This window comes from Enhydra lutris, unplaced genomic scaffold (assembly GCF_002288905.1).
Source record: "Enhydra lutris kenyoni isolate GAN:26980312 unplaced genomic scaffold, ASM228890v2 scaffoldscaffold76, whole genome shotgun sequence".
Lineage (NCBI taxonomy): Eukaryota > Metazoa > Chordata > Mammalia > Carnivora > Mustelidae > Enhydra > Enhydra lutris.
The window spans coordinates 2,726,465-2,738,742 of record NW_019154160.1 but is presented as its reverse complement, the minus strand read 5'-3'; the positions used below and the strand labels follow the sequence as shown (position 1 = coordinate 2,738,742).

The 12,278-nt window shown below is 44.0% G+C and overlaps 1 protein-coding gene across 2 annotated transcripts in view; it reads left to right on the top strand.

Annotated features, from left to right (window-relative positions):
• The first annotated feature begins 2,506 nt into the window (after positions 1 to 2,506).
• Positions 2,507 to 12,278, top strand: part of LOC111160507 (nucleoside-triphosphatase, cancer-related) — a 34,254-nt gene continuing 24,482 nt past the window's right edge. For both annotated transcript variants that reach the window (XM_022523653.1, XM_022523652.1), the window contains exons 1-3: positions 2,507 to 2,608; positions 7,076 to 7,238; positions 7,750 to 7,846. In XM_022523653.1, coding sequence (XP_022379361.1) covers positions 2,575 to 2,608; positions 7,076 to 7,238; positions 7,750 to 7,846 — 294 coding nt within the window. In that variant the 5' untranslated portion in view covers positions 2,507 to 2,574. The remainder of the gene's footprint in view (positions 2,609 to 7,075; positions 7,239 to 7,749; positions 7,847 to 12,278) is intronic.

The window sequence follows — 12,278 nt, the reverse complement described above, 5'->3', positions numbered from 1 at the left end:
GCCATGATTGGGTGGGGGCGCTCTTCTGGGTAGTAGACTTCTCTAGGGTCCTCAAGAGATTGAGGGAGGGACTATAGTGGAAGGACTAAGTAAGTATCTCTCCCTGGTCTCTTGTAAGGGTACTAATCCCACTCACAAGGGCTCCACCTTCATGACCTAATCGCTTCCCAAAGGCCCCACCTCCTAACACCATCACTTTGGACGTTAATTTTCAACATATAAATTTTGGGAGGACACAAACATTCAACCTATACCATTTACTCTGACAAAGCCCTTTGTTTTGCTTCTTAAATGCTCCTCTGTCCTTCAGTTGTAGAACAACCAGCCATCCTGGTTTGCCCAGGACAGAAGGGGTTCCAAAAACAGTTTTAAAACTAAGACAGTTTTGGCAATGCAGAGCTATGAAAACAAATAAACAAACAAAAACACCTGTGTTTTTAGGACTTTTAGGATTCTGAAATCATGGAAAATTTAAGCATGTACTTACAAACTGCTTTAATAAAGCACTATACTGCGTCTTGCCAAAAGGGAGACCACTCCTAGGTGCCGCAGGAAGAAAGAATTGAAATCACCTGTTCCTTAAGTAATTATCCCATGGCTCAATTGTAAGCAAAAGTTAGACTCAGGGGGCGCCCGGGTGGCTCAGTTGGTTAAGCGGCTGCCTTTGGCTCGGGTCATGATTCCAGGGTCCTGGGATAGAGCCCCACATTGGGCTCCCTGCTCAGCGGAGAGCCTGCTTCTCTCTTTCCCCCTCTCCCTGCTGCTCTGCTTACTTGTGCTCTCTCTCTAGCTCTCTGTCAAATAAACAACAACAATAAAAAAAAAATTAAAAAAAAAGACTCAGCACAATACTTTAATCACCTATTTTTCTGAAATATGTTTCTAATTATTCTCTAATATAAATTATTTCATGTTTTTGATGTATAACACATAGAGGAAACTGTACAAATCAAAAGACTCAAATCAATGGATTATCATGAAGTTAAGACACCATGTAATCACCACCCAAATAAGTCGTTTTTAGTGGGAAAGAACCCACATCCAATTACAGAAGAATATTCTTTTTGTTCTCTAAGACATCAATTCTCTACATCTGGAAACTGTATGTTCCTTCAGCTACCTAAACTGATGCCCATTATTAGTTACCAGAATGCCAGGTATAACATCAAAAGACAAATAATCCAAATCCTGGCAATCCTTGTGAATTATAAATGGTTTTCCAATGATGGAAATTTTTACATAATTAGCATTAACGTTTAAGTGTTTCCGGTTGAATTTTTTTTATAAAAACGAGTGTATTTATGACAGTGTACGTGTTTCCTTTCTTTTGGAAACTACTACTATGGGTTTACTTGGCTACATCAGCTGTTCTTGATTCCAGTTTGCATAGGTTAAAGATAAATGTAGGTGAAAGGCCCTACATTATGAGTGATGCAGCTTTATAAATGTTGCCAAAATGATGGTAAGAGCTACACAGTACAATTCTTATTTTTTAGATGATTACTTTTTAAATAGCTAAGAAACTGAGACCATCTGACTGATGTATATAGCAGACTAAGGGGAGCCCTGGAGGGCCTGTGTGGGCACAAACCAATTAAGTTGAGCACTCAGTGAAATTGCTTTCTAGGCCAGGATGGAGAATGATTGATCACAAGTCAAATCGTACACGTGTCAGGCTGAAAGAGTTTACAGGTAAATTTGGCCCAAGGCCATTGCCACTTCATTTCTCCAGCTGAAACACTTCAAGTGGTTAAGTGAGTGGGGGAAAGCCACTTAATTCTTTGTACAATGAGACCCTCCAGCTGGGTCTTGCGTTGGTTTCCACTTAAGGTACAGAGGTAAGAAAGACCAATTTCTGGTGTTCATATGCACGACTGAGGTTGGGAAGTCTGCCTGATCAAGTGGTTCTCAACCCCACTGGACTTGAGAAATTGCTGGGGAGTTCGAAACAACAAAAAAGACCCAGATACGCAGGACACACCCAAGATCAAACACTCCGAATTTTAGGGATGTAGAGCCCAGGCATCAAGCACGTTTAATCGGGCAATTCTACTGGCAGCTGTGGTTGACAGCGCTGGGTAGATTCAAATGGGTAAAAGCCTCTTCCCTTTGAAAGAAGGGTCCTGAGACCAAACTTGTAGAAGGGCTGTCCCCGCAGCCTGGGGGAATTTCAGCTCGCAGGTCTGGAGGTCAGCGGCAAGGGACAGCGCTCGGGTGCCGCAGCACCGACTTAGTGATAGACATTCTCGCGCACGTCTCCTTGGAGACACCCCGCATGAGCCAGACATTGAGGCTCAAACCCATGAACCCGGAGAGAACGGGATCACCAACCTCCCGACCCTTCTAGGGACCGACATCTGCGCGCGCCGAGACCGAGAACCGAAAGCGCATGCGCGAAGGATGAGCCCGGCTGAGGTACATGAGTGGACCGAAGCGGTACCTTGAGGCGCATGCGCAGTCGCGAAGGCGGTGCTTCCGGCCGGCGGAGGCGGGGCCTGGGTTCCGCTGGGGGGCGGAACCCAGACGGCGACCCGACCCCGACCTAGGTCGCGACCCCCACGCGGGCCCACCGGTATGGCCCGGCATGTGTTCCTGACGGGGCCCCCAGGTAACCTCGCCCAGGAGTCCGCTTCCGGGGGACCGCGGGGGTAGGCACGGGGGTCGCGCGGGGGGCGCGCGGGGTGGGGGCGACCCGTGCTCTTGGGGAGGCGCGGCGGGCTGCAGGGCTCTGGCTGCGGCCGCTGAAGCTCCCGACCGAAATAACAGGCTCTGTGAGCGGAAGCCTGCGTGCCGCTTCCCTGAAAGCGCGATTTTAAGTACGGAAGATCGGATTAGAAGCGAGGCGGACGCTGGTTAAGAAGAAAGTTGCGGTTGGGTGGCGGGCGGGCTTCTCCGTGACCGTGTGGAACAGCGGGCCGCGGCGGCAGGGTCGCTCAGTGGCACCGAACTTGGGCGCGAGCGGTGTTTCAGGCCGCCTGCCGCGCGGGGACTGACAGGACGCGGCCCGTCTCTGTCGGTATCGCCGCGTGCTGGGGGTCTGGCCCCCACTCAGGGAGGGAAGCGCGGGTGTTCGCCTGAAGGATAGTGAAACCGAAGAGGAGACCTGCCCCCACCCAGGCTCCTGCAGGGGCGAGGCTGCAGGGTGAGAAGCCTGTCTCAGATCCTGTGTCCCTGCCCAGCCCTCCTGATGCCAGTCTTTGACAAAGCCCTCAACCCTGCGGGCCTGCGAGTGGATGGCATCGTGTTCCCGCAGAGGAGCCTGGAGGAGGAGGTCATTCCGGGCCTGGAATTGTCTTTTACTTTATTTTAATGGTTATGTTTTGCCTTAAGCAGGAAAGGCCACACTTAATAATATTGTAGACTTTGGAATTTTATTGTTACCAAGCGGAGGGGAAGCCGTGAGGAGTGCGGTGGTGGTTGGAAGAATGGCTGACATCCAGAGGACTCCCTGACCTGGCAAAGGACTGTCTTTCGACTGATTTGTCGGTCCTTTATTTGAAACTGGGAATGCCATTTGCTCAGCAGGCTGGCCTCAAGACACCTACGTGTTTCATAACAGAAGTGATCTGTTACTGTGTTAGTACCTGCCCTGGGTCCTGCAAGTGGCTGGGGACAGAGGTTGGCCAGGGCAACGTTGGCTCTTCCTGTTTCCTTTTTTATAAAAGTCTCATGTGCACACAGTTGAAAGACTCAAGTAACTCCACAGTATAGCTCTCCTGAGCCTGTGTTAAAACCTGGTCACCCTCTCCATCTTCCTAGTGCAGTTATTTTGTAATCTTTATTAGCCTAGTACATGTAAAAGCTAATCCCAGAAAAGCCACATGGTCAGTAATCTGTAGTTTTCTTTTCCTTTTATGTACAACATTTTTTCCCCTTTGGAGTTACTGTCAGGCTTTTTTCTTTTTAAAGATTTTTGTTTATTTATTTATTTGACAGACAGATCACAAGTAGGCAGAGAGGCAGGCAGAGAGAGAGAGAGAGGGGGAAGCAGGCTCCCCGCTGAGCAGAGAGCCCAACTCGGGGCTCGATCCCAGGACCCTGGGGATCATGACCTGAGCCAAAGGCAGAGGCTTTAACCCACTGAGCCACCCAGGCGCCCCACTGTCAGGCTTTTTAAAATAGTTTGTATCACCAGCTCCGTCTCAGCCTCTGCCTGCTGTCTAAATCGAATCTGTACACTCAGATCATCAGGTAATGTATCTTCTCAAAGTGGCCTCTTTTCTCTATGTTGTCGGTGTCCCACCAGTGTATCCTTAGCACTTAGCATTTTTCCCCAACTTCCAGCTGTCCAACTTGTGACCGATCTTGGAGGGCTTTCTCTGGTCACTAGATTCTACTATACCAGTGCACAGGGCAGGTCTGAAGGGCCAGGGAATTCCTGTCCCCTAGGAGCAGCCTCGAACCCATGACAGATGGAAGTTGGTGGCGGAACTCCCTACTTCCTCCACCCTCGGGAGAACTGAGTCCTGCATCTAAAACTGTCCCTTAGGATTCCCCAGTGGGATTAGCTACCCACACGGGCAACTCGCTTGATAACGCAGTTACTTCCCTTAGTGTCATGGGGTCACTTTCCAAATTAAACTACCTGCAGTTGAATCTTTATCTCACGGTCACTCTTATGAGCGAACTAGAACCAAAAGGGTTCTAGAGCTGTCCGACCTGCTCGTCTTGCCTCTGTGTGGTGTGTGGAGCTGTCATTTTGGGGTTTCCTTCAGCATCGGTTACCTCTTAGTGTAGACAGCGCGAGGGTAGCGGCTGAATGGATAGAGATGAAAAATTAACTGAAAGAAGATTCTAGAGCTTAGGAGGAAGGGTCTTGAGCCAGTGCCCCCTCTTACTTCCCCGTGTCCTAGCCAATATGCAGGACACGCAGAGCCCCCTTTATTACAGCTGCTCTGTGTTACCACCTTCAAAATGCAGTAACTTTCTTTTTTTTTTACATTTAGAGTAAAATCCACTTAATATAAGACCAAAAAAAAAAAAATCAAAGTTTGACAGAAGAACGTGACAATCACATGGAATTGTTATGTACAGAAATAAGTGCTGTGATCCTTTCCAATTCCTTCTCGACATTTCCTTGTGTAGATACATATACTTTACTTTTTTTTTTTTTAAGCTTAGTGGAATACCACTGTATATGCCTGCTGTGTCTTAACCTGCTCTTTCTCCATCTGTCCACATATTGTGGTCTGCTTTCTGTGCTGATACATCTAGGTAAACAGTATTCTCTTTAATGGCTGCTTGGCTTTCCTGCGTGTTTTATGCAGGTAGTACCATAATTTAACACTCCCTTACTGATCAGCATATAGATTGCTTTCTGCATCTTGCCATTACGGTGAATACTGATGTAAATACCGTTTCATATATCTTTGGGCTTCGGTCAGATTTTTGTGGAGGGAATTCACAGCGATAGAATTGCTGTGTGCTGTGGAAGGCGTATTGAAGCTGCCCTTCAGAAAAGTATGAGCTTACATACCCACCAGTGCCACTGGCCGGCATTAACCAGGTTCTTCAGGGACGGAGCTGGGATGAAAAACCTACACCATTCTCTTCCAACCCCAGGGAGCATGTGGCTGGGTTGCAGTTCATGTTCCAGAAGGCCAGCCGCCATTGTCTGCTGGTGTGAAGTTGAGAGATTTATTAAAGAACTGATCATCGTTTATCTCAAGGAAGCTTAAAAGGGTCCTTGAGGAACCCTGATGACTGTGTCGGCATCCGTAGAAATAACATGATTTACAACTTTGTGCTGTCTCGAAACAGTCTCTTGCAGACTTGCCAGAGGTTTCCCCTTTTTCCATGTTGGGTCATCACGATGCCATTGCCTTCGGTGTGTATGGAACAAGGCTCATAGAAACAAAGCCATGGGGACACACCAAGGCCCCTATTAACGTGCATGATCCTTACTAGTTGTGTAAGCCTGGATAAGTTACCTAGCCTCTCTGTGCCTCATCTGTAATCCAGGAACAAGAATGGTGACTGCCTGAGAGGGGGAGTTGTGAGGATTTAACCAAAGAAATGCTTGTGGAGTGTGCTAGAACAGTCTCTGGCTTCACAGGGACGGGTTACTTTGTCAGCTCACACATGTTGGTGCTTGTGAACACATAGCAAGAGCCAGTCAGAGTAGTTAACAGGCCAGGTGGGTGAGGGGGTGAAGGTGCAGAAGCTGTAATTTGGGGAAGGGTTGGGGCAGACCAGGGGAATGCTTAGGGACGCTGGAGGAGGTCATAGAAGGGGTCGCCAACCTGTTAGGATTGCTCTTGTGGGAAAGTTTAAAACTGCTGTTTCTAGTGGGGTTTGTGGTATTTAAGAGACACTTTTTTGGGAGACAGAGTCATTTAAGTCCATGGAGGAGTGTAGGGATCTTCCCACAATTAAATATAGGTCCAGGGGCACCTGGGTGGCTCAGTGGGTTAAAGCCTCTGCCTTCGGCTCAGGTCATGATCTCAGGGTCCTGGGATCGAGTCCCACATCGGGCTCTCTGCTCAGCGGGGAGCCTGCTTCCCTTCCTCTCTCTCTGCCTGCTTCTCTGCCTACTTGTGATCTCTGTCTGTCAAATAAATAAAAATAAAATCTTTAAAAATAAAATAAAATCTTTCTAAATAAATAAATATAGGTCCAGAGTGTTCCGAAGGTTGAAATCCCAACTTAAGGTGCCCAGCATTTGACCCAAATATGACCAGGTTTACCTCCTCGTGAAAGAGTGTGGCCACCCACAGAGGCAAGTAAACCTAGTTCTAGAAGCTTGTCTCAGAGGATGCAAATTGCTCCTATCACCACAGAGCTACTCAGTTGGTCCTGGTATTGTATATGTGACAAAATTAATGGTGTCTCGGAGGAATTTTAAAATCAGACTTTAAGATCCCATTCATATTTTTATTATGCTTGAAATTAAAAAGTTTTAACACCCTGGAGCAATCAGAATTGAAGTGCAGTTAATACTCTTAAAACTCAGGTGCAGCCGTTTCACTCCCCGCCACGAAGGCTCTCAGAGTGGGTGAGTGCTGTGTGTCCTCTGGCAAAGGAGTGGTTCCTAATGGGCTTTTGTTTTGTTTTCTTTTTCTTTTTTTTTTTTTAGGAGTTGGAAAAACAACGCTGATCCAGAAAGCCAGTGAAGTGTTAAAATCCTCCAGTGTGCCTGTGGATGGATTTTACACAGAAGAAGTCAGACAGGGTGGGAGAAGAATAGGATTCGATGTTGTCACGTTATCTGGCCTGCGGGGAGTTTTGTCCAGAATTGGGTACTGGTATTTCTGTTCTGTGGTATTTTATTCCCCCTGGGTACAAGATTAAGCCAAATGATCCCTTCTATCTTGAAGAATCTGGGGCCTTTATGGATTTCTCAGAGAAAGAAAACAGAGATTGAAACCATCACATGAAAAACAAAGTATAAAAATAGCATATGTCACTTAAAACTCATTCCGCCAAGTAATAAGTGTTTAGCATTTTGTAATTCGTAGTCCTTTTTCCTGTGTGCCGCTTTTCTGTGGCGCGGCCCCCCTGCAGCTTCAGGATTGCCCCCCAAGGTCCCTGCCAGGCCTGGTGGTGGTGGTGGAGGTAAGCACTCGTGTTGGTAGCCCTGTTGTCAGGCATCAGGTTACATGGCATCAGGTTAGCTTTGCATACCGGCTGATTTTTAAGCATGAGTTAGCCTACGTGGAGGGCCAGAGGCTCACTGGAGTGGCTACAAACCAGTAATCAGTACGGGGGGGGGCAGTCTTTCAGCAGAGAATGCCCTGTCTTTTCATTCAGGTCAGAGCCTCCAGCCGGAAAACGTGAATGCCGGGTTGGGCAGTATGTGGTGGATCTGACTTCCTTCGAGCACTTGGCACTTCCGGTCTTGAGGGATGTAAGTATGTGATTTCTGCCTCTTGAGCCCATCTCTTCTTAGTGCATTGGGGGACTTGCTCGCCCTGGGAACAGTGGTTTTGCTCCAAAGGAGTGGCCAGTTTTGCATTTGACAATTGGAAAGTTTTCAAATGATTAAGCCTTATAAAGGATGTATGCACCATAATTTGATGTCACTCTGAACTACACAGAAATTCCTTGTTACACATATTCAGCTCATGGAAATATTTTATTCTGGGAGGGCTCTGATGCTTAGCTACCAAGACTCCGAAAGTTAAATCTTTCCTCTGCCTTCCTCTCTTATATCTTAACCCTGTTTTCACAGCACAACAAATAAACATTTAGGAAGGGAAAATGTCATTATATAAATATAATGGGAAGCACCTCACATATTACAGATATTCCTCAACTGACTATGGGTTTACCTCCTGATAAAGCCATCGTATGTTGAAAGTCTGGTAAGTGGAAAACACATGTAATACACCTAACCTACAAACCATTAGCGCTCAGCCCAGCCGACCTTCAGCATGCTCAGAACACTGTACGGTTGGGCAAAATCATCTGAGACAAAGTGTATTTGATAATAAAGTGTTGAGGATCTCATGCAGTGTACTGAATGCTGTACTGAAAGGGAAACACGTAATGGCTGTGTGGGTGCAGAATGGTTATTAGTGTATTGGTTATTTACCTCCATGATCTCATGGCTGCCTCAGACCTGGGACTCCAGCTCCTGCCCAGCGTTGTGAGAGATCATCCTGCATGCTGCTCCTAGTCCAGGAAAAGGTCAAAATTAAAAATCTGACCTGTGATTTCTATGAAATCTATATTGCTTTCGCACCATCGTAAAATTGAAAAATCATAAGTTGAACCATTGTAAGTCACGGACCATCTGTGATATATCGTATATCACTGTATTACCTGTTTGGTTTTTTTTTAACAGCTTATTGAGGTATAATTCACATACCGTACACCTCACCCATTTAAAATACACAGTTCAACTTTTTCTAGTATATTCACAGGAATGTGCAACCATTGGTCACAAGCTAATTTTAGAACATCTCCGTCCTTTCAGAAGGAAGCCCCATACGCACTGAGCAGTCATACTTCATTCTTCTATCCCTCCCCACACCTGGCAACCACTACTCTACCTTCTTTGCCTGCCAGTTTGCCCATTCTGGGCATTTCCTGAAAAGGGAATCGTATAAAATGGGGTCTTTTGTAACTAGCTTATTTCACTTGGCACAATGTTTTCAAGGTTTATCCACACTTCAGTACGTATCATTCTTTTTCATGGTTGAATAATATTCCTTTGACTGGATATACCACATTTTGTTGATCTGCTGATCAGTTGATGGACATTTGGATTGTTTCTACTTTTTGGTTATTGTGAGTAATGCTGCTCTGAACATTTCTGTGCAAGTTTTTGGGTAGACGTCTGTTTTCATTTCTCTTGGGTTACACCTGGGAGTAGAGATGCTAGGTTATAATGGGAGTTCTGCATAAATCTTTTTGAGGAATCACCAGACTGTTTTCCAGACCAGCTGCATATTTGCACCAGCAGTGGATGAGGATTCCAGTTTCTTCACATCTTTGCCAGCACCAGTTATGGTCTTTCTATTTTCATCCATTCTAGGAGGTGTGAAGCGTTATAGGATTTTGATTTGGATTTCCCTGATGACTAGTGATGTTGAGTGTCTCTTCATGTCCTTATTGGGCGTCTGTGTATCTTCTCTGGAGAAATGTTTATTCATTTGCTTTGCCCATTTTTAAATTGGCTTAGTTGTGCTTTTATTACTGGGTTATGAGATGTCTTCATAAGATCTGGATACCAGTCTGTAATTAGATACATGATTTGCCAGTATACTCTTCTGTTCTGTAGATGCAGTCACTTTCTTCATGGAAAGTAAAGTTCAAACATTTTTGAGAAATCCAGCTTATCTGTTTTTCTTTTGTTGTTTGTGCTTTTTGGTATTGTATCAAAGAAGACTTTGCTGACCTAATTTCATAAAGATCGACTCCTGTGTGTTCTTCTAGGAGTTTTACGGTTTTACTGTTACATATAGGTCTGTAGTCTAAAGTAATTTTTGTGTGTGCTGTTAGGTATGAACCCACATTCCTTCTTTCGCAGATAAATATCCAGTTTTTTCAACACCATATGTTGAAGACTCTTCTCTTTTCCATGTAATTTCCTTAGGACTGCTGTTGAAATCATTTGACCATAAAATACAAGGATAATTTGGATTCTGAATTCTGTTCCAATAATCCTTATGTGAGTTCCATCTATTCTTAGGTCAGTACCTCACTGTCTTTATTATGGAAATTAGGATTTTGACAGGGACTATATTGGGGAATATTGCAGTATTAAGTCTTTTGATCCATGAATACGAGATGTCTCTCCGTGTACCTAGATCATCATCATATTTTTTTTTTTAAGATTTATTTACTTAAGAAAGAGAGCGTCCACGTGTGAGTGCAGGGGAAGAGGGAGAGAACCCAGGCAGACTCCCTGCTGAGTGCAGAGCATGATGTGGCTCAGTCTCAGGACCCTGAGATCATGCCCTGAGCCGAAATCAAGAGTTGGACACTTAAGTGACTAAGCCACCAAGGCGCTCCTCCCTAGATCTTCTTTAATTCTTTTCTTTTTTTCTTTTTAAGATTTATTTATTTTAGAGAGAGAGAGAGAGAGCAGACAAGTGGCAGGGGCAAAGGGAGAGGAAGAGAAACTGAGAGTCAGAGACTTAACCCACTGCACCACCCAGGCACCCCTTCTTTAAATTTTTTTCAACAATATTATTTTGTAGTTTCTAGTCTCTAAGTTTTACACTTTTTAAAAAAAATTTACACCTTAGCATTTTATACTTTTTGACACTATTGTAAATGGAATTGTTTCCTTTATGTCACTTTGGAATTTATCATTACGAATGTATGGATGCACAAGTGGTTTTTATTTGATGATCTTGTATCCTGTAACCTTGCTAAATTTGTTTATTTGTTCTAAGAGTTTTTCAGTGAATTCTTTATGGTTTTCTGTGTACAAAATCGTATCATCTACAAATGGATATAGTTTTACTTTCTTCCTTTCAATTTTGGATCACTTTTATTTCATTTTCTTGCCTAATTGCCTTGGTTAGAATTTTTAGTTCAGTGTTGAATAAGAATTGTAAGAGTGGACATCCTCATCTTGTTCCTTATTGTAGGGAGAAAGCATTTGGTCTTCTACCATAAAGTATGACATTGGCTGTGAGTTTACGATAACCATTACCAGGTTGAGGAAGTTCCTTTTGTTCCTAGTTTGTTGAGTGTTTTACAGTGAGGAGGTGTTGGATTTCGTGAAATCCTTTTCCTGCATCTATAGTGGTGATATGTGATTGTTACCTTTCATCATATTAATGTAGTGTATTATGTTAATTGATTTTTGGATGTTAAACCAACCTTGGTTCTTGGACTGAATCCCTCTTGGTCACAGTGTGTGATTATTTTTATATGTTGATGGATTCAAAAGGATCATATGCAGATCCTTTTATGTATGTATTGCTGGATTTTATAAAAATAAATAAAAAATTGTTTGCAAGTATTTTGTTGAAGATTTCCACATCTGTATTCCTAAGGGACACAGTCTGTAGCTTGCTTGTGCTATCTTTGTCTGATTTTGGTATCAGGGTAATATTGGTTTCAGAATAAGTTGGGAAGTGTCCCATCCTCTTTTGATTTTTGGAAGTTTGTGACATACTGGCATTTATTTTTTCTTTGTTTTTCTTTGTTTGATTTACCAGTGAAGCCCTGTGGCCTGGGCTTTTCTTCACGAGAAGCTTTTTAGTTATGAATTTAATCTCTTTGCTTGTATAGGTCTGCTAATTTTTTATTTTTGGTTTTGACACTTGTGGTAACCTCTCTTTTAGTAATTTGTCTGTTTCATTTATCTCATCTGTTGGCATACAGTTCTTCATATATTCTCCTATAATCCTTCTTATTGTGGAGGTCAGTGGTGTTTTCCCTTCTTTTGTGTCTTATTTTAGTCATTTAAGTTCTCCCCCCCCTTTTTTTAAGCCAGAAGAGAGAGGAAAATAGGAAAAAGTTTGTCAATTTAGTCAGTCTTTTCAAAGAACCAACTTTTGCGTTTGGATTATAAATATATAATTTTTTATGTTCATTCATCAAATATTTATCAAATCCTAGATATGTAGTTGTGAACAAAACAGATATGTTTTCTCCTCTCTCGAGACCCTCAGTCGAGGGGGAAATGTAGACATTAAGCAAGTAAGTGTATGTCATAAGCACTGTGAAGGAGACCACTGGGGTGCTGTGAGATGTGCAGAAAGCTGACTTTAGATCAGGTGGCTGAGAAGGAGTTCTAGGGAGGCGGTGTGTAGCTGAAATGGGAAGACGAGAGGGCACCATCGCTTCAGAGAGTCAATACTGGGTGTGTGTGTGTT